Source organism: Thalassophryne amazonica, chromosome 21 (genome assembly GCF_902500255.1).
Source record: "Thalassophryne amazonica chromosome 21, fThaAma1.1, whole genome shotgun sequence".
In the NCBI taxonomy this organism is placed as follows: domain Eukaryota; kingdom Metazoa; phylum Chordata; class Actinopteri; order Batrachoidiformes; family Batrachoididae; genus Thalassophryne; species Thalassophryne amazonica.
The window spans coordinates 28,170,687-28,193,955 of NC_047123.1; the positions used below are offsets into that span (position 1 = coordinate 28,170,687).

Sequence of the window (23,269 nt, forward strand, 5' to 3'; positions counted from 1 at the left end):
TTTCATTTAAAAAATCTACACACATTGCTTTATCTCTGGGAAATGGTGACACAGTTTCTTTATTTTGTGACGTTTTAATACATAAATAAAAAAAAACTGACAATGGAAGTAGTCATAAGCTGCAAAGTCAATCGATGTACATACTTGTGACAGAAAGCAGATTGAAGACTGAAGCAGAAATCCCTGAAATCCAAAGTTTTGACACACGTTTTTGGTTTTGTGACTGAATCGTGCAGCTGTCTCGTCAGTAATTATAACCGGTAATGACACGGTCTTGATTTCCTTAGTTTTCATGTCCCGTGTTTTCCTGACGCTAATCAGGAGTGCTCAGAAATGAGAGCGTTTTATTTTGCAATACCTGGTGCAGCTGTGTGCAAGTTTCAGGTTTACTGCAATGCAGCCGCCCCCTTGTGGACACATCGTTCCACTGCAGCCCGTTAGCACTTATATTATTACCAGACAAATTTGGATTAAAGAAAAAGTAAATGGGTCTGTTACTAAAACATATAATGTTTCCTTTGTTTTTCCTCACTCCAAAGCACCGATGGTAGTATAACTGAGGCCGACAGGGACTCTGCGGCTGAGAACAGACGTGAGCTCCATCAGACTCCAAGGTAGTGTGCGAGGATGCACGCGTGTCTGTGTGCAAACCACAAACAGCCAGCGGAATGAGGACATACTGTGCAGAGAGGATGAAATATTATTGTTTCACTGTTTGCTTGTTTTTTTTAATGTGTGCTACAGAGAGAGGAACAGTGCTTTGTGGGTCACAGGGAATAAAAAAAGTTATTATTAACTGATATGGACTTTATGGCTAGAAATTGTATTTCTTTGAACTTTTTAAAGCAAATTATTGAGCATTATTATTTGTTATTAAATGAAATCTCTTCATGGAAATGTCCGACCCACCTGAAAAATGAATCAGGATTAACATGTTTTCTATGGTCGTTTCTGTTGATAATAACATTAGTCACAGGTGAATGAATATTTCTGTCTAACTGTAAACAAAAAACTATTTGTTTTGATGGAATATCAACATTGAGACTTGCTCATGCTAACTAAGGGAGAGAACAAGAGTAATAATACGATTGACAGCAAAGAAACAAGACATTGCTTCATGCACAGAGTTAGATTCCTGCCTGTCTGTGTGTGAGAGACTTTTGGATTTTGCTTCAAAAGGTGTCAGATTGTAACTTTAATTTAGGCTACCGCCAAATTGATTCGTTAGCCTTTTGATCTGACTGCTCCCAAGTTTTTTTCCAAGTTTTTGTCTTCTTAAAGACAGATTGTTTCTGATACAAAAGCACTGATTTAAAAAAAAAAAGGTATCGCATCATGATATAACAAACTTACCTGGACCCAAATCTGCGAGATAAAAGACAACTATTTTCTCCAAGTTCGGCATCAGAATCACCAGAATATTCTTGAGAACGCAGTAGAGGAGTCTGCTATTTTATAGAATGTTAACAGCGACTGCAGCACGTCATTTTGAAGTTTAGTCTGAACTCGTGCTGTTAAAGTAGTTTGAAGCTGTGACATGATTTTCATCATTAGAGAAAACCCACTGTTTGGCCTTCATTATGCAGAATAAGCAGCAGAGCTAAAGAATGTTAAGTAGTCCAAATACGTATTTTTTTCCACTTCAAAATGCTTTAAAATTACATTAGATTAAAAAAATATAAATAACCCCTCTACTGCTCCTGTGATAGGGAGGTAAATTCAAAGGCCAGTGAATCAGTTGCTACGGACTTATCATTGTGCAAAACTGAACATAAGTGCATGATCTGCCGGATGATGATCCTTAGTTAAAAATTCAATGTGGGCACCAAATAATACACTCAACAAAAATATAAAGCAACACTTTTGGTTTTGCTCCCATTTTGTATGAGATGAACTCAAAGATCTAAAACTTTTTCCACATACACAATATCACCATTTCCCTCAAATATTGTTCACAAACCAGTCTAAATCTGTGATAGTGAGCACTTCTCCTTTGCTGAGATAATCCATCCCACCTCACAGGTGTGCCATATCAAGATGCTGATTAGACACCATGATTAGTGCACAGGTGTGCCTTAGACTGCCCACAATAAAAGGCCACTCTGAAAGGTGCAGTTTTGTTTTATTGGGGGGATACCAGTCAGTATCTGGTGTGACCACCATTTGCCTCATGCAGTGCAATACATCTCCTTCGCATAGAGTTGATCAGGTTGTCAATTGTGGCCTGTGGAATGTTGGTCCACTCCTCTTCAATGGCTGTGCGAAGTTGCTGGATATTGGCAGGAACTGGTACACGCTGTCGTATACGCCGGTCCAGAGCATCCCAAACATGCTCAATGGGTGACATGTCCGGTGAGCATTGCCGGCCATGCAAGAACTGGGGCAATTTTCAGCTTCCAAGAATTGTGTACAGATCCTTGCAACATGGGGCCGTGCATTATCCTGCTGCAACATGAGGTGATGTTCTTGGCTGTATGGCACAACAATGGACCTCAGGATCTCGTCACGGTATCTCTGTGCATTCAAAATGCCATCAATAAAATGCACCTGTGTTCTTCGTCCATAACAGACGCCTGCCCATACCATAACCCCACTGCCACCATGGGCCACTCGATCCACAACATGACATCAGAAAACCGCTCACCCACGCGACGCCACACGCCATCTGCCATCTGCCCTGGACAGTGTGAACCGGGATTCATCCGTGAAGAGAACACCTCTCCAACGTGCCAAACGCCAGCGAATGTGAGCATTTGCCCACTCAAGTCGGTTACGACGACGAACTGGAGTCAGGTTGAGACCCCGATGAGGACGACGAGCATGCAGATGAGCTCCCTGAGACGGTTTTTTGACAGTTTGTGCAGAAATTCTTTGGTTATGCAAACCGATTGTTTCAGCAGCTGTCCAAGTGGCTGGTCTCAGACGATCTTGGAGGTGAACATGCTGGATGTGGAGATCCTGGGCTGGTGTGGTTACACGTGGTCTGCGGTTGTGAGGCTGGTTGGATGTACTGCCAAATTCTCTGAAACGCCTTTGGAGATGGCTTATGGTAGAGAAATGAACATTCAATACATGAGCAACAGCTCTGGTTGACATTCCTGCTGTCAGCATGCCAATTGCACGCTCCCTCAAATCTTGCGACATCTGTGGCATTGTGCTGTGTGATAAAACTGCACCTTTCAGAGTGGCCTTTTATTGTGGGCAGTCTAAGGCAAACCTGTGTACTAATCATGGTGTCTAATCAGCATCTTGGTATGGCACACCTGTGAGGTGGGATGGATTATCTCAGCAAAGGAGAAGTGCTCACTATCACAGATTTAGACTGGTTTGTGAACAATATTTGAGGGAAATGGTGATATTGTGTATGTGGAAAAGTTTTAGATCTTTGAGTTCATCTCATACAAAATGGGAGCAAAACCAAAAGTGTTGCATTTATATTTTTGTTGAGTGTAGATGTTGTTGGAAATGCAATGATGAGCGGGGATTTATTCAGTCTTGGAACTGCCGATTTTGCAGTCATCTTTTGCTTGCATTGTGGAGAGCACGAAGGAGCTCAGTGCTGGTAAGAGACAAGTTATTATTATTATTATTATCCAGCCTTTAAAGCTACAGTGTGTAGGATTAGGGGTGATTCTTTGTACAAATAGAAAATATTCATAAACATAATTACCTGCAACAATGAATCAGTGTAATAAGCTCAGAATGAGCACTTCATATCTACATGAGTGCGCCCCCTTATGTACGCCGTGATGTTGCACCACCATATTGTTAGAGTACAGACATACGTTCTCCGCCGTTTGCTAACAAGTTTGAGAACCCTCATCTTTGTGAAATGGAGGGTTATACACTCATCACAAGACAAAGGGGGAGCATGAATCCCCATCGCCAAAAATGTGAAAGGGAAACAAAACATTCTGCAGCCTTACCACTAGATGACACTATCCTACACACTATAGGTTAATGAAGTGGTTATATTAGCTGTATAGGTTGTATAAATACATAATGCACGCCTCCTTTTACTTTTTTCTTCTCCTAAAGCGCGCTCACACCCTCGTGCTCTGCCTCTGCTGTTGACACCGTTTTGTACACTGTGCTCGACCCTTGAGCGTTCACTTTTAACCTTTTGTGTGCTGCGTTCTTGTGCTTCACAGACTAATGTATCTTCCCTCCCCTCTCCTTTTTCTTTCCCACACTTTGTTTGCGTGTCTCACCCTTCTCCTGCACGCTGTCATCACATTCATTATCAAAATGGATTTTGTTATGCTCACATTCTGTTGGATCGCTTATGTATATTTTTCTCCCATTCTGCTTGCTTTGTTTCACGTCCTTTGTTTATCCTGTCTTCTTCATCTCCTCTCCTCTATCAGTCAATCTTCATGTTTCCACTCTCCTTCTCCTCATTATCGTCACTGTCTTCCATTCCCCCGTCCCTCGACTCCATCTCTGAGCTCAACCGCGGCCTGTCGGACATCTCCGAAGACGAGGATCTCGACAAGGATGGCGCCGCGTCACCCATGCCACAGGCCCTTCCTTTAAACTCTCCCAGCTCCCCCTCTTTATCCACTCTGCAGTCAGCCGACTTTGCACAAAACCCTGACGCCTGCCCCCCCGTTACAAGCTGCTCCCAAATCCTCCCCTGCTGTAGCGCGGAACTTTTGGCACTGGAGGTGGTCTGCCAGGCTGAAAGTAGGGCGCCGGTTGGGTTTCCTCACTGGCAGCGCTGGTTCTGTCTGAGGGGTGTGGTTAAATATGCATCTCTCCTACTTTGTTTTCTGTCTTTGCAGGGGAAGAACGTCAGCAGGCGTCTGCAAGCAAAACAGTGTTCAGACCCGAACGCTTCTCTGTTCATTTGGATCCGGCTCATTTCGAGTTTAACGCTGAAATTTAAGACCATTAGTGCCACCCTTCACAAGCGCATCGTGTCCAGCGTGAGCGTCCCCAATTTATTTCAACTAATTAATTCTGTGGTGTTGAAATTGTCACATTGCGCATCATTTTTCGCCAGCTCGGTTTCCAGTTTTCCTTTTTCCCCACCTCATCCACGCCTCACATCGTCTTCCGTTTGTGCTTTCTTTTCCTCTCTCTGTGCTCTGCCTCGTTCCTCTCGTCACTTTCGTGTCGTCTCTTGCGCCTCTTTGCATCGTTACCTCCTGAACCTGTCCCCGTTGCTCTTGCCCTGCCTGTTGGTTGTCTTCCTCTTAGCCGTGATGCTAACTGCGTGCCAATCATTGGCCTTGGCCCTGGTTTTAGCCACACCCCTCGGCCTGACCCTGTGCTACTTGGAGAACACGGTCTCCAATCAGAAAAAGGCAGTTCTGCCCATGTTTGTGACCGACGCGCCGGACGATCGGTCTGCGGATCGCTTGAGCTCTGCTTTTAACTGGCATGACTCACCTCTGCTGCCAACAGACACGCCTCCACTCGCACAACAACACAGTCGCACAACCACCACGTGGAGTCAAGAGATGTGTGATCCCGCTGCCTAAAGACGCACGTCCACACCCCGTCAGCTCTGTTTTTTCCTTCCCTCTTCTTTTGGCCTGAGCACAGATCTGTAACACTGTCACGTTTTCTTCTTCTACTTTCTTGCCGTCCCTGCACCCCCACCAACCCCACTGCATTGTTTATATTACAAAAAATAAAACAAGAAGAATAAAAATAAAAGAAGGGATTCATAGGCTAGACAGTCAAAAAGGTTAAAATGTAGGTGTAATGTAAAAAATGTACACTATTTTGCAGATGGACAATTTTACACATAGGTAGAAGAGTTGGTGGATACTTTAATGTCTGCAAATTTTCAATCTGTTCAAACACCTGGGTCTGTCTTTAATGAAGTTCTGAAAATTATGATTAAGAAAGTTTGAAGAGCCAACTGTGGTTTAAAAAAAAAATACCTGCCACAGCATTTATTCAAAAAGTCTTTATTTAAAATTTTGTTATTAAAGGTGTGTAATGATAGTCATGATGATTATAGTAATAGCAAAATTACACCATTAGTTTTAAATTTTTCTTCATGAATGTAGTTTTTTGTGTGTATGTGTATAACTTAAAAGGTTACCAATAGATTTTGCTAAAATTTTATGAAGGCATTTGGTCCTTAGAATAGAAACAGTATGACTTCTAGGTCCGTTTAAAGTCTTTCATGATGTTGTGCGATCGGCAATAGGCAACATTTTACCTGTTTCTTTTCAAGTCAAAAACTGGTATAATTTAAAAAAAAAAAAAAAAAAACTCAGGCGGGCATGTTGCGTAGTCAACTACTGTTATGGGCAATTTGGACCAGGTCTAGTATGGATCCAGATCTCATTGACCAAGATGCATATAAAGTCCTAATTTAAATAATGACTGGTACAACAACGCATACAGACACTAAAACACTTGAGTAATTTCACATGTAGGTAACATTATTATACTCAAGTAATCTTGTTCTTGTGAGGATAAATAAGCAATTTTGGAGTCAGAATTTTTGGATGGTCAAAGGAAAATGAATTGGCAAAGGATCCCTTCTCAGATTCTTTTATTTATTTATTTATTTATTTATTTTGCAATGATATGATAAACATTTGTCGTCATAACTGAGTTAAATACTCAAAATGACGACATGACACATTTGTTTATAGGTAGCATGTTTCATTGTATTTTATCAGTGACTTATATGAGGAAAAAAATCTCCTGCTGTATGTTGCTTTGTAGATCAGACAGAAGAGGAATAATTCATATTAAAACCAGAAACAACATGACGAGCGTCTGTACCCAGGATGGGATTAGTAGTAATTAGAGTAGCTGTAGTGTTTTACTTTATAAATGCATTACTGTAAACCTGATTGTTTGAGGGGGGTTTTGCACACATACATCATTTTCATCAGCAGCACTGGTGCACTTAAAAAAAATATTAGTATTTGCTGATTTTTTTTTTTTTTTTAATTTTTAAATTTTTTTTTATTTTTATTTTTTCCCCCCTCCAAGAGGACTGCGCACACATTTCTGCATCAAAGAATTGTTCAGTAACATAAACATTTGTATTTAATGGACGGGGCGTTCCTCCTTTCACAGGGGTTAATGCAAAGGTCACATGACCAGCAGTAGCCATTTCACACCATCTGTTTTACCATATTCTGTCTTCACACCCCACCCCCCACCCCACCCCCAAACATACGCTCACAAACACACGCTTTGTCTGGGATGTGACTTCGACAAACAAGGTTAAGGAGGTGGACTCGAGCCTTGCCGATGCAGAGGCCAAACCCACTCAGGTCAGGGGGTGTCGCCCGTCTTTGCCAAGCATGATTTCGCAAATTCTTGGGAGAATATAGTCTGAAAAGACCAAAGACATCTCCTGGAATTTGTGGTTTTGTATCTTGAATGTGTGGTGTGCTCAGACGATGAACCAGGCTCACATAATCTTAGAGCAACCGCTTGTTGCGTTGGCCTGATCACTCATCGGTGTGGTTCATGCTTCTGTGGTGAATTTGCCCTCAGGTGACAATATGGGTCAGTTTTTTTTTTTTTTTTTTTTTTTTTTTTTTTTTTAAAATAATAAAAAAAAATCTCCCCGTGATGATATAATGTGTAACTGGTAAATTTAAACACTACATCTATATTCCGAGTGTTGATGATGATAATCTCTCACCGTTCTATTTGTTTTGCATTTTGATTTTAATTGGACCTGATGGGTGGAAAAACTGACCCTAAACAGTCACTTTTACCTGCAGTCTGTTCTGGCTTTAGGTGTCATGATTTTGGTTTGGTTTCTGGTTTATATATCTGATTTTTTGGTGTGCATTTGTGTATTGATATGAGCATATCCACCACTTCACTGGATAAAAAAGCATCAAAACTGTTTTTTAAACACATTTTCAGCCTTCATCCACCAATTCTTTTGTATACATTTTTAGTTTAGTTTTTAGTGACTTGCTTTATTTAAATTTTGATTTAGCTTTTATCTAATTTCCTTTTAATTCACAGCATTTGCACACAGCATTTATTATTATTATTTGATTATTTGAGATATATATATATATATATATATATTATATAAATTAGCTTCACGATTGTCATCTTTTTGCAGATTTTTTTCAATTTTTTTAAAATTCTCTTTTTTCCAACCAATTATAATTCTTATTGTCTTTTTATTTTGTAGCATTTGCACACTGCATTCATTTTACAATTGTTGTCCTTTTTATTTAATTTTGTTTTGTTTTCTATTTGTTATGCTGTATGTCTGCTTTCCAGAGTCCATTAAGAGTGCATGCCGACAATATTTATGTGAGGCACAGTAATTTAATGTTGGAGGTTGGTACTGGCGTCTCACCTGATGGCTGAAAATAAGAACTACAGCTTTCTGTGTATTCTGACACCATCAGAACTACTGCACTGAGTCAGACTTTTGCTCTGTCGTGCTTTTGGGCGCTGTGTGCATGCCGCTGTTTGTCGTTTGCATCATCGCCGCACCTGGTTTCTCTTTTTTACTCTGAGAATGAAAAAGATTTGTTCAGAAAGGTTGTAATGCTACTTGTCTGAATTCACAAGACAGTCATTGAAACCATCTGGACGAGGAAACATTTATTGTTCATTTACGTACTAACTGAGCTGCTAAATAGGTCTCAGAACCGCGACTCTCTGTGTCCATGTTTGGAGACTTTTGTAGAAAGGATCATCTTATTAAAACTAGAAACATGCTCCACATTGGGCACCTTTACATTATAATTTTGGCTACCAGAGGGCAAAGGTTGAACTTACGTATGCTATATCTTGGCAGAAATTCTGTACATCAATGCAAAACTTGGTACACAAGGTCACGTCACTAAGACCTCAGACTAGTCTTACCTTGAGCACATTTTGATTCTCATTGTGGCCACCAGGGAGCAGAGGCTCAAAACTTTGTGGATGCAATGTCTTAACAAAACTTGATACACAAGCTTCTGACATGTTGACATTGATGTTGGGTGCATACAAATTGTAGTTGTGGTTACTAATAGTCTCTGCGTTCTAGTGTTTGAGGACTCAACAAGGTCTTATTAGATGTGATCAAACATGCTAATGTAGATTATACATCGCAAAACCGTTGCACAAGTTCTCAGTTGTGCTCAGCGACTCTAATTTGGGTAAATCTGAGTAATTAGCTAATGTTCCTTTAAATTTGAGTCAGAATGCTTGTTTTAATTTTTTGAATTAATGGCAAAAAAATCCACAATTTTCCAGTTGTAAAATATTGTAATTAATTTCTTAATGTGAATCATTCCAGAGGTGCAACTTTCCTAACGAGTCGTGTTTCCACCAGGTGTTTAAAAACCAGTAGGTGGCTGCTTTGTGAATGATGTCAGTGGTGTTACTTTGATGCATGGTCTGTGCATGTTGAATGTGGTTTTGTAACAATTTCCTGTTGTTTGGTTTAAAAGGTTTATTGCCAGCCAGCTGTGTCTAACATGACTAATCCTCAAAAACATGGAGCTTTTCCTCCTGTTTTCTGGTAATTGGCTGCCAGCATCAAATGATGCGTTCTTTAATAACACAAAAAAAAAACCACACACAAAAAAAACACATTTTCTTTAATGTAATATTGGGCTGATAGTGTTGCGAGCACCCTGCCAGTATGGTACCCTAAATACTGTAGTATTTGAAGTATTCTGAGTTGAGAGGTTAGACTGGAAGGGAGGTAGATGCAGTACATGTTTAATTTCACAAAACGCACAACAAAACTAATTTTAAAAGGCAGCACAAAGGTACAGTTGGCAAAATACACTGAGATGGAAATTTTTCATTTCGTACCCTGTAAGATGCAGTGTGCGAACGAACAGATAGATGCACAACTCGTCCATCTCCAGGTTAAGACAAAAAAAGATAAATGTTATCTTGCAGACCTCCAAATTAAAATAATTTGGATATACTGATTAAAATTTGACAAACTCAGATAAACTGGAAAGTCTGCTTTATTTTGCTGACTGTAATATTCTGCAGACCTGCCTTCTGTCTGAAGGGGTGATGGAAATTAGGAACAGGTGCAGTTGGATAAATGCAGCACTATACCTGCTTCTTTATATTGAAGCTTCTGTCAGTACGAACAAGTTTTACAAGCAGAAATTCTTTACAAAGATGAGCTGATTATATTTATTACTGTAATCAGTTATGACATGTTAAAATTTGGCAAGTGCCAAGTTTTTGTTGCACCCTTGACATATGGAAGCACTGCCAGCAATCCAGCCTGGAGGACAGAGAGAAAAGGCAACAGATTCAGGTTCATACTGCGATCAACACTATCAGCTCCATGTTCCGCTCTTCTCTGTGTGACGCGGTGTCATTTAAAAAGCCACGTTTCACTGCAGTTTGGAATGTTTTAACGATCCTGGTCTGGATCGGTGGGATGCTGCAGTGAGGTGTGACCCCTGTCTGTGTTTATTCCAGTATGACAGACTAATGTGACCTCTGACCTGTTGAACACAGTTTGTCTTATCCCTCCCCCACCTGTTTCATTGACCTCCTTTTTCACCTCCTCATCTCCGCACATCTTCTTTTCAACCTCACTTTTTCCATCCTCCGCTCTGATTCTCCATTTTCTTACCACCTAATTCATCCCTGCTACCCCCCCATTAGGACCTCGATAAGACCCAAGAAGAGGTTCTGAAACACCAAGCTAGCATTAGCGAGCTAAAACGCTCCTTTATGGAGGCGCCACCTCCCTCTCCTCCTCAGCCCAACCAGTGGGAGAAACGCCTCACCTCCTCTCCCGCTACAATGATGCGTATTCAGCAGCAACAAGTGGTACGTCTGTGTGGATGTTCGATTCGCTGTCCAGTTAATTCATTTTTGCCTAAAAATGGGTGAGCTGTGCTCGTGCACAATATTGCAATGTGTTAAAAAAAATTAGTTTGCTGCAGTTGTTGCTCTTTGCACAAAGCTGTAGAATTCTGTGATCTCTCCTTTCCAAGCTTTCACCTCAGCAGGTGTCAACAGCCACAGCACTTATTTACCATTTTATTTTAGACCTGTGATTCCCAAAGTGTGGGCCGTGGCACTCTGCTGGGCCATTAAGGTACTACACATAAGATGCCAAAGGTGTTCAAAAATAAATAAAACCTGTTTTATTTTCAGTTTTTTTTCATATTTAACATTGCCCAGAAATCAAAATTGTGATTAAAGGTTCTTCAGTTTGGGAATGACCGGTTTGTCGCCCCGACTTGATAATTTCTTCACTTATGAATTTTCGTGACTGTCAGATTTATAGATTTATTGTAGTCAGTTGTTATAGGTTCTAACCAGTTTTTCCCTCACTGGTTCTGATTGAAAACACTAAGCTCTTTTGTTTGTTTCTTAAAGTTTCTTAAATTTTTTTTTGTTTGTTTGTTTTTTGCGCCATAGGAGTGCAGCACCAACTGTTCTGATTTTTTTTGTCTTTTTCTGTGCATTTTTTTTAATTTTATTTTTGATAATCTGTTCTTTCGTCACGCAGAATTTAATTCTATTTCAGCTCAGACGCTCCTTTATCAGTCTTCTCTGAAATACTCTTTATGTTCGGCTTCTCGTGCTGTTGTTTCTCGAAGATGGCTTTCGATTGGGCAGGAACTCCTTTTCAGTTGCAGTACTCCATATCTGACAAAAGATGGCGCATTTCCTCTGCTCAGACTTGCTCACACACTGACACTCTTAAAACTTGAATATTGTTTGCAACATAACACACGTATAGTGTAATACAAATTGTAAAATAAGGAAAAATGCAAGTTGACATTCTATGTTATTTGGCAAGATTTGGTGAATTTTTGTCACATGACCGCTTGTCTCAGCCAAGTCATTCAGGAATTGACAGCTGCACGGTGGAGCGAATAACTTCTAGGGCGACGATAAATTGTCTAATCAAAGCTTGTTTTTGAAATCGGGGTTTAACAGCTTAATTTGTCAGAGCGGTTACTGATATTCATGGAAAAGGTTTCAGTGGAGCGTTTAAGTTGCTAAAAGTAAACAGTCATTCTGTTACACTCAAATTAATGGATTCTAGGTGGCGTTTTACACGCGAGCTGTGATGTTCAATGAGTTGTCGTATAATCCGACTTGTTAGATGTAACGTGGTTGTTGTGTTTGAGATGTTCAGAGTAGATCAGCGCTCTCAAATTTGAAATTGTGCCTCTTTTTCTTTTGGATAAAGATGCCGAGCTTCATCTGTGCTTGCTTCCGTTCATCTGCCATCCAGTTTTTCTTGTGTCCTCCTGTCTTCTTTCTTATCACACCTTTTTCAGCTTGCTGCAGTAATGTGAGAATGTGAGTGTGCGCACATGTGAAAAGCAGACCACCATAGTCAGACTCCGCCCTTTTTTCCCCTCTTTACTGTGTTAACGAGTATCAATTAAAACTGCTGTGACTAACATTTTGTTGTCATGGTAACCTCTCTTTCACACAGGTGAATGCGTCCCAAACGGAAGCGATCGCCGCTGATAACATGAACTCTGAAACCAAAGAACCTGCAAAGGTGGTCCCACAGTTCCTCTGTTGCCACGCCCATTTTCCATCTGTCTTCTATGTAACACTGCTGAGATTTTAAGATTCATATTTGTAGCCATGTTAGATGTCGCACAGTTTCAGTTGCACTTTTTTCCATCTTGTTTTCTACTCATTGCTGTTTTGCATTGATTTTATTTATTTTTTGGTAACTACAAGTTGCCATTTTGAATTTCTGTTCACTGATCATGTTGAGTTTTTTTTTTTTTTTTTTTGTCTCCATGTGCACCTCAACGTGCGTGTGTGTACGTTCATAGACGCCCGAAGTTGAAATCGAAGAAACCGTTGTCGTCCAAGAGGTTTCCAAGGCAACCAATCCGGTATTCGCCACAGGCACCAGCGGCGCCCCTTCTGGCCATGAGGTGGAAGTGAAGGCTGAAGATAAAGAGGAAACGAGAGAGCCGAAGCAGGAGAGTATTTCATCTGACAGCGAGAGCGAGGAAGAAGCGGAGTACCACCCAAATGTACCCATGTTAATCACTCACATACAAGTTCCAGAAGAGAAAGAAGAGGTGGAGCAAGAGAAGGAGGAGGAGATTGGTGCTCCGACTCTGGACGCCCCTGTCGCTGCTGGAGAAGCAGAGGAGCCGAGGAACGAAGAGACCGAGGTGGACAAGAACAAAGTTGAAGAATGTCAGGAAAGCACAGAAGAGCTGATGATGACACCTGAGGAAGCTCCCAACGGTCTCCCGCTTCTTGAGGGGGGCGTGGTGGGGCTTCCTGTAGAAGAAGAAGAAGAAGCAGAGGAGCAGGAGGAGCCGAAAGTGAACGGAGAAGCCTCAGTGGTTGAACCAGAACCACGGCCGCAGGTTATTTGTTGCTCTGAGGTAAATTCTTCACTGGATCCAACTGCGGAGCTTCCTTGGACTTTGATCCCACCTCCTACCAACTGTAGACACACCCACTTTTCCTTCCTGCTTACGCGATTATGAAAGCCTTGTGTCCATCCCCTAACAGCCAGCTTTTAAAAATCTGTCATGTAAAACAACAAATTTAAAAATACAGTCTAGAGTTCAGAAACGTGTTAAAATGAAATTTCTACACGTCCCTTGTAGATAATTAAGTAAAATGTTGATAGAAATGAATGAGCTACATTAAATGTTTGTTTGCATGACAGTTAAAGTGAAGCCATTCCGTAAGATTTACCCATAAGGCCTTGTTTGGAGCGTAAAAAAAGGTCCAATTCAATGCAACTTTTGAGTTGTTGTGATGTCATCCATTTTTAGTTTTTGTCATTTTTATTACATGCACATAGTTCAGTTTTGCCATCATTTCCCCTCTCTGAATTTCATTCCATCATCCCAAACTCCCGCCCCGAGTAGCGTGCTGTGCTGTTGTTTGTTTACGTGCCGTAGACGTGCTCATAGCACACCATGCTCTGCATTGTGCTGTGATATGTTTGTGTTGTGACATTTCCACGCATGTAAATGGGGCTTGATTTTGGGGAAATGCACGGCTCTGTCAGGTGCTCAGTTTTCCTCTTTGCACGCCACATTTCAGCTTTGGTGATTGTGTGTCCGCCACGTGTTTGACGGTGACATTTCTCTCTGTGTGCAAGTGCACGATTAATAAGGCGGTAACGCTGTCACAGAAGTCGTCACTGCCACCTGCTTCGCATGCCGTTTGCGTTGTTTTGCCATTTCACCGTGCTGTGTTGTGTGCATGAATGTCTTGTGCTGGAATTTTGGTTTGCAGGAAGACACCAAAGATGTTTGTATTTATTTTGTGGTCCTGTGTGCGTGCATGCTTCTGTTTTCAAGTGGCGTTCTTGAGCTGCATGAAGTAGTGTTGTATTGTTTCTGTGCACGGTGTAGACATGCATGAGTTCAACGTGCATGAATTTTGTGTGTGCGTGTATTACTTTTACAGCTAGTCTTGTGTGCAGTCGTGAATGTGCATAAATTCACTTCCAACACAGTTAATTATGGATTTGGTTGCTTTTTCTTGAACTTTAATAATTGAATAAAAATTAACTTTTTTTTTTAAGCATAGATCTCAACATTGCGAGTACTAAATGTGAAATTTTGCTGCTTTATTTTTTTTTCAATTTTCTTTTTGTTTTTTTTTGCCCCCCCCCCCCCCCCCCCCAAAAAAAAAAAAAAATTGGCGCCTTTGCAAAAATATTAATGATTTATCAGTATTATATGTACTTCTTTCCAAAATAAGACAATAAATGTTAATGCTTGTTGATTTGGAAGTGAATGTTTGGGGTTTAGGGGTTTCCCTTAACGGTCTCAACTTTAATGTATTAACCTTCTCCCCGCCCTCTGGCTTTTCTCTCTCCCCTCCTTCCTCAGCCTCCGGTGGTAAAGACAGAAATGGTGACTATATCAGACACGTTTGCTGCCCAGAAAACTGAGATAGCCACAAAAGAAGTGCCCATCGTACACACGGAAACCAAGACCATCACATACGAAGCTGCGCAGGTGCACGCCGACAGCGGGCCGCATGACACTCGGCTTTATTTGTCACTTCCTGATAACTTGAGTGTGTTTCTTGTATTTACGTTGTCCACATTTAAGCTGGGTTTTGTTGTTGTCTCCAGCTGCAGATTGTGACGCCACGATTGATTCCGTCTCCCGCATTTTAAAGATTTTATTTAACTGTAGCGTCTTTTGTGTTTGTCGCCCCTGCAGCTGGACGGGAACAGTGATGGCGAACCCGGAGTGTTGATGACTGCTCAGACAATCACATCGGAATCTCTCTGCACAACTACAACCACGCACATTACCAAGGTATGTGAACGGTGGAAAAGCTGATTTTTATTGTTTCAGTTCCTATTTTTAGCATGCACACGCACCAGCAGTACCAGTTATGTGCATGCCTGTCTATAAAAGCTACCAGTGATTATAAGGTTGTTGTTGTTGTTTCTTTTGTGTGTGTGTGTGTGAATTTGTTCTAGACGTTAAAGGGCGGCCTATCGGAGACGAGGATCGAAAAGCGGATCGTTATCACGGGCGACTGTGACATCGACCATGACCAGGTCAGTTTTCAGCCATGTAACATGCCGCTGGGTTTCGCTGCTATTGCACCAAGTTGCTTTATTCTCTGCACGTGCATGAGGAGCACCTCAGGGAACAGTTTGTAGACATTTAATCATTAAAAAAAGTGGGAAACATGCAAGATGCTACAGTGCTATGCTGGCTTCTTTATTCATTCAGATTGTAAGATTCCATAGCTGGTGACGGCGAAATGTTTGTCTGCAGTTTTGTTTGTTCAGCCGGTCGCCATGTTTATGTAGTCAGACTTGTTGGTCATGTTGCTCAAACCAATCACTTATCAGAAATGTCCATCAGCTGTGAATCACAATGATTGAAACCATCTGTTGCATGTGCCCCCGTTTGTTTGTTCGTTCATTCATTCATTCATCCATGCAGCTTTAAAATGGCGCTGTTTGCTTTTGTTTTGCATCTTTTTATTTACACCATTGGTTGCTTTTTATTTCTGTCCAGATAATCAAATGTGAGGACAGTGGCTCATTTTTGTATAATAATTGAGAATTTTTAATATTAATCATGATTTTAAACTATGCCCTTTAGCTGTAAAGATGTTTGTACGTATGATGGTGCATTTTAGTTGAGTACATTTGCAGACATTGGCAATTCTAACTAATCAGCAGTGAATTTTGCAAACATTCTGCCTCCCTCATTGCAGACTGTGAGGGAGACTCCCTGACATTAGCACAGTCTCCATCATAAAGTCTCTCCAACCTTTAATTTAGACTGTTCTGAGAGATTTGTTTTGGAAACTCTGGCCCACATTTGTGACTTCATTTGCAGAGCAGGTTTAAATGATAAATTTTTTTAATATATATTTTAGTTATTTGATAGAGCTGGTACTGTCTGTTTGGTGGAGATTAAATTAAATCTACACAAGCTGTGACCAGTAAAATTAGAAGATTAGTGTAAAAGCACGTCGCTTTGCTGGATGTTTGGGCTCAATCCCGCATCTGCTTTGTCTGTTCTGATTTGCTGGATTTACTCAGTTTTTCCCCTTAATCAACAACATGGAATGCTACAAGTCTCCCAGGCTTCATTTCTAGTAAATCCAGCTTCTTTTTTTTGTTTGGCTTCTTGTTTTACTTTTCATTTAACGCCCTCCTCTCCCCCTCCTCCACTGCTTGCTGTGTGCGGCTCTTCCACCGTGTGGCTGTTCTGTGGCGCTGCAGGCACTGGCCCAGGCCATTAAGGAGGCCAAAGAGCAACATCCCGACATGTCTGTTACCAGAGTGGTGGTTCATAAAGAAACTGAGTTGGCTGAGGAGGAGGAGGATTGACTGAACTCAGGTAATAATGACAATAAAACAATAACTGGTGCCACAGTTATAGCAGGAAACAAGAGTGAAAATGACTGAGGTGGAGCAAAAAAAATTTCAACAAATGGAGGTACTGAAATCAGCGGCCAACATCATCAGTTGTGCAGGAAACGTGTTGAAAGATGTGAGAGATAGAGGCCTTCACGGATCCAAATCTTTGTCTGATCCAAATCCTGCAGAGTACTGGGGGGGGGCGGGGGCAGGCCTAAAGTGACACAGCAACAAAACAAACCCAAGAATGATTTCATCATCATTCAAGATGCAGTGATACCCCCCTCAAAATCAGAGAAGTGGGCGAATGTTTTTGGCCGTTACCATGGTAATGCTTCAGGGATATTAATTTTTTTGGGGGGGGGCAAAGTGTTTCTTTTAAGCAGTTAGAGACATGGATCTAAAAAAAAAGAAGTCAAAAATTAAGGTTAAGTACCACCACCAGCAGTTCCAAAGGTGGATGGACAAGTGAAATATAGTGCAGTGTCTTTTTTTGGGGGGGGGTAAATGTTGTGATACACAAAAACCTGGAAAAATGTGGTGGACAAAGTAATTTGAGTTTGAGAAAGATCAGTTAAAAATGAAGATCACAGGCCAAGGTTAAAATTTGGCTCAATTGGAAATGTTTGGAATTATTGTTCCAGGAAATTGTATAATGATCCCCCTTGTGATGATGATAATTATTATTATTATTATTATTATTATTATCAACCACTAATATGAAGTCATTCACCTTGCGTAACCTTAAAAGGTCAAATTCCATCTCCTAACTATATCCCAAAGCGTATATGTTCCTCCAGTATAATTAAGAGAATATGCCGTCCTTCAATCACAAAGGATGGATTTTTGTGATTTGTTTTTATGTTTACGATTTGCTGATTTTGATGCATCACATGATCACAACTGATGGGAAGGTGGAGCCACTCGGCTCATATTTACATAGAGACCTGCTAACATTTGCTCCCGACTCGGGTCGCAGTCATGCCTCTGTTAGTCGGGACCAGACACATCCATGAAGACCTCTAATGTCGAGTGCAACAAGGAAGTTTGCAAATGAAAATGTCACATTGTGGCAGACGGAGGACAGAGAAGCTCACGTTTTGTTCTTCTGTGCTGTGCAGAGCTGAAGCGCCCATCGTGACTGTTTTCCACTGACTGACCTTCATTGTCCTGCAATAACCGACCTGGACTGAGTGAGGAGGAGGAGCAAGAAAGGAGGCGGGAGTCAGGACGCCGATAACGAAGTCTTTCTAACGTCTATGGTGCATCGAGATCCTTCACTCTGAAACAGAGATGAACAATGTCCTCACTCATTCCAAGGGAAGAACCACTTTGTTAGATTAACATTTGTAGCTTTTTTTTTTTAATAGTGCTTTTTAATAATTATTTTTTTTGTTCCTTTAACAACTTTCTTTTACAAAAAGAGAGCAGATAGTCCCTAAAGCAGTTCGGCATTAAAAACCCATGGACCCTGATAAGAGAGAAACTGATACAATTAATATTGTACAAAAGATATCACAGGTACTAGAAGCTGATAGAGTACTCGCTCAGCACTCCAAATCCAGCTTTATTCTGCCATATTTTTTAAATAACAGGGAAAAAACAAAAATAATTTTACTAAATCATATTGGTGGGGTTTTTTTGTTTTTTTTACACTGATATTTAGCTTTTTTGGAGATGTTATTGGTGCATTCCCACTTGAAAAAAAGAAGTTATTGTTAAATTACAGCTCCCTCCTTTACATTATTTGAGTTGAAAAGTACCCAAATTAAATAAGTTCTAAACTTTTACAGTAACAGTGAACTTTAATATTCAGATGAGTGCCACGTTATATTTTGTTACTAATGAATTAAAAAATAAAGCAGGGTTCTGTAATTAAAATATTGCAATAAAAATCAAATTGTTTGACTTTATGGTTTTTGTTCTTACTCGTCTACATTCCGTGTGCGGTGAATCTCAGTTGAGTGAGTTCATTTCCAGCTCTCTTCAGAGTTCTATTTTATTTTTTGGACGCTGTTTTTTTTGGGGGGGGGGGGGGGGGGGCGCAATCTCCAAATGTTTGAATCATTACAGCTTTAGAATGAATGTTTCAGGTGGAATTATTTCCTTGTAATCTATATTTTTAAACACTCTGCAGTTAGAAAAATGGTTTTTATTTGTACTGAAAATGAATGGATTTTAAAGCTGGTGTGGGCAACTTTTTTTTTTTTTTCCTTTGTGTGTACAGTTGAAATGCTTTCCTTGGCCCCACCCACTGTGCGACATTCTCTATTCTTATTGGGCTACAGGGGAGCAAAGGGAGACCAGTAACCTGAAGGATTTGAAAAGAAACAACTACAGTGATTTTTTTTTTTTTTTTTTTTTTTCTAGACTCATTTTTGGCAAAATAAATGTCCGGTCATTTCACATCCTGCAGTGAATTAATGGGGACACTACCACAGATTAAAAAAATTAACTCTAAATGTTGCAAAACTCCAAAGTTTTATTACACATAGGATGTTAAGTGACTTTTTTTTAAAGCAGATTTTTTTTATGGATAAGATTTTCTTTGAGAGGAAATTGTTCCCATTTTGGCTACTTTACATCAACCAAGTTATTTGCAGTGTTAATGTCATTTTGTTCGTTGTGGAGCGTTTTCAAGTTCAGAAAAAAAAAAGTCTGTTTAGGTTGTTCGGCTGAATTTGCACCTAGCAACGGCACAAGCTAAAACCGAAGCACATCACAGAAGTGCTCCTAAGTCTGAAATGGATTTTCAGTTCAATTTAAATTTACAGCTAAATTCTAGTAAAAATATACTCCATGTAAATTGTCGTTTTCTAACATTTGAAGTCTGCAAAATCCAGCTAGCTGCTAGCAAAGTGGTCTCACAGATACGGCCTTGGTTAGATCTACAAACCAGATCAGAACTCAAAAATGTGTTTAAATGAGGAAATGGAACATATTCTCCAGGTATCAAACTGGTTCTTAAAAAAAAAAAGAAAAAAAAAAAGTTATTTCGTGTTGTATTTTTTTTTTTTTTACGAGTGTGTTGTAATCGGGACTGAAGTCTCCAATATGCAGATTAACGACATTCCACGGGGGGCAATTTTAACATCTATATCTCCCACAAAGAGACAGAATTTGTATAAAGAAATAAATAAAATAAAATCCTTGCTGCAGCTTTGGAGGTTTTTGCTATTTCAATAAGAAACAAAAAAAAACTATGAAGCAGAAGTTTTATGACAAAAATGTGATCTTAATGTTGACAAGTGGGTCTGTAGTGCCCCCTTCTGGACACTTTAATCTTTGGACGTTTTACCTTCAGGTCCCCCTTTTTTTTCAAAACAATCACAGGAGCTCTGGGGTCCCTGCAGTCAGTTTTCCAAAATGCCTGATACACTTTTTTGTTTTGTTTTTGGTCACTTTCACACCACCATGAATTTGTGCCACAAATGAATGTTTTTAGACAGTTTTCTAAGAAAAGGAACCAGTTTCTATGTAAGATTCATACCACGGTACGCCGGCATGAGAGAACCAGCAGTGTCTTTGTATCTGCCTGGCTGCCCCATTGTTCAATTTTAGTCAACCAATGATCACTAATACTCTTTTAAAATCCAGCATATAAAATGTCTTGTGTGTACCTACACTGCCACACCCCTCCTGTGTAACGCTGTTTAAATAAAGTACTGTTATACTCTGAAGTATCCTCTTACGGTATTTCTTTTTATACCTTGCCACAACCTATACTTGATACGACACCACAAGTACCACGTGGGAACGAGAAACAGCAATTTGATTTTAAGGCTGTTTGCTGCAAATATATTTGCATTTATTTTGGTTGGTTTTCATGTGAACATCGCAATACGCAAGGTCTTGATACTTACGCAATAGGTACCCCTTGAGGACTTGATGAGCTAATTAGATTTTAAGATGGTGCAAGTATGTCTTTTGAACATAAACTGTTAAACTGATTTGGTGTGAATACATCTGCATGTTATTGAAGGCCAGGTTATTTTACTTGTGAACATAATGCATGATAAATTCTTGATGCTTACACCATAGGTACTCCAGGGATGAGCTGACCTGATATATATTGTGAATTTTAAGGCAGCTAAATCATCATTGGTCAGTCATGCATGTGGTGTTAATTTCCTTTGGCCAAAATTCCATATGCATTGAGTTTTGGATGCATTTGCTCTGATCACTGAGTGACACGTTTGCCTGTAGAATGGCTTAAAAAAAAAAAAAAAAAAAACGTTCAAGGTCAGAAAGTCTTTTCAGAGATCAGACAAACTTGTCTTGATCCCTTGCAGGTGTCCACAGTGATGGCAACCTTTTGGTTTTTCATAGAATGTAATTTTTTTTTAAGTTTTAATGCTCTGTGAAAACGTTCTCCTCAGGCCAGTGTCCTTTTACTCCACGTGATCTAAAAATCCTGAACTCCTGTCAGCTGTGCGCATCCATCCCCACACTCCTCCTTGTGTGTGCACTTGTAGATTGCAGCCTGTAGATGTCACTTCTTTCATGCAGAAACTCCAATAATCCAGCTTCAACTGCAGATGGAATACATGAATGAAATCACTTAAAACTGGTGCATAACAGTGGATTCGCAGCAATGCACATTTCCCGTCTTTCTGTACAGATGTGTATGATTTTCTGCACGTGACCTCCTGACCCTGTGCATAAGCAAATGCATACACGTTTATTACTATTTGTAGTGAATTTCCCAAACGGACCTACACTGTCTGAGTTTCCAGCTGATGTAGAGCATCAGCTGCAACAGCAGGATGCAGACGGAGATGAAGAGCAGCAGAGCAAACGCCCAGAGAGGAATGAAGCCATCTGTGCATGAGCGAGCGTGCCGAAGGAACAGAGCCAGCTCAGCCCAGGGCCCACTCAGCGACTCCATGATGCTCCTGCACAGGAGGACGGAATTGGGGTTCAAGGCTGCACCTGAGGCTGGAATCAGTTTTACAGCTGTAGCCGATGTCTGTAAAAGGAATCGACTGCAGCGAAAAACACCATCAAATTAAATGCATCACTGAAGAAAAGGCTTATTTGTACTTCACCACAAATTGATTTAAATTAGCTTTTCAGGCCTTTTTAAATGGTGCGACTGAATCAAATGATTCACTAAAGCTTTTGAAATGTAATCATTGTCTGAACTATTACCATTACTTTGTTTTTAGAGCATGTCATTTTTTTGTGCTTCTTTCTATTGTTTTAAAGCATTTTTGGGAGAGGGACTTATTTTCTTCAAACATTTCAAAATCATTTGCTGAACCAATTGTTTGGTTTGCCAAGACTGAATTATTCTGATTTAGCACAGCACTACTTCTCAACTTAAAATTAATGTTTCACAGAGTGCTTTGAAATGTTTACTCATTTTCTGGACCAGTTGTTTCGTTTAACGTGAAAAGACTTTTGAAACACTCAAAAGGGATCCGTTTGAAACAATGACTTAAGAAATTGCTTTGGAAAAACCACCTGGCTGTTCATAAATTCAAAATGGTGAATTTTTATTTCTGAGTATTCTAAAACTGCAATTGATTTTCTGAATCATTTGGTTTGTTTGGCTTAAAAAACAAAATTTGCTGTCACTGTGTGAAATACAGCAAGAGGACTTTAAACCAGAAATCCAACAGGTCGATTTGTTCTCTACTTCATTGAATCATCAAATCTCACTCTTTCATATTCATATATATATATATATATATTCATATATATATATATATATATATATATATGAATATATATATATATATATATATATATATATATATATATATATATATATATATTATATATATATATATATATATATATTCATATATATATATATATATTATATATATATGAATTATATATATATATATATGAATATATATGAATATATATGAATATATATATATATATATGAATATATATATGATATATATATGAATATATATATATATATATATATATATATATATATATGAATATATATATATATATATATATATGAATATATATATGAATATATATATATATATATGAATATATATATGAATATATATATATATATATATATATATATATATGAATAATATATGAATATATATATATATATATATATATATATATGAATATATATGAATATATATATATATATATATATATATATATGAATATATATGAATATATATATATATATATATGAATATATATATATATGAATATATATATGAATATATATATATATATATATGAATATATATATATATGAATATATATATATATATATATATATATATATATATATATATATATATATATATGAATATATATATATATATATATATATATATATATATATATATATATATATATATATAAGTAAAACTTGTATGTTTGACTCACGGAAGCTCCCAGAAAGTTTTGTTGAAATTAAAATGACTTTTTTTTTTTAATGACTAATATTGTTTAAACAGAAGAGTTCAGATCAAATAACCTGCT

At 39.1% G+C, this 23,269-nt stretch overlaps 1 protein-coding gene across 1 annotated transcript; it reads left to right on the plus strand.

Annotated features, from left to right (window-relative positions):
• The first annotated feature begins 608 nt into the window (after positions 1 to 608).
• Positions 609 to 20,472, plus strand: LOC117502831 (band 4.1-like protein 2). Its single transcript, XM_034161944.1, has 10 exons — positions 609 to 614; positions 8,233 to 8,292; positions 10,591 to 10,758; positions 12,389 to 12,457; positions 12,744 to 13,313; positions 14,784 to 14,912; positions 15,123 to 15,221; positions 15,389 to 15,469; positions 16,655 to 16,772; positions 17,914 to 20,472. The coding sequence occupies exons 2-9, from the start codon at positions 8,284 to 8,286 to the stop codon at positions 16,760 to 16,762; spliced, it is 1,233 nt and encodes a 410-aa protein (XP_034017835.1). The 5' UTR covers positions 609 to 614; positions 8,233 to 8,283; the 3' UTR covers positions 16,763 to 16,772; positions 17,914 to 20,472.
• The last annotated feature ends 2,797 nt before the right edge of the window (positions 20,473 to 23,269 follow it).

Coding starts and splice junctions, on each gene's coding strand:
- LOC117502831 (XM_034161944.1), top strand. Junction 10,759..12,388: donor GTATTCAGCAGCAACAAGTG/GTACGTCTGTGT, acceptor TCTTTCACACAG/GTGAATGCGTCCCAAACGGA. Junction 14,913..15,122: donor TCACATACGAAGCTGCGCAG/GTGCACGCCGAC, acceptor TCGCCCCTGCAG/CTGGACGGGAACAGTGATGG.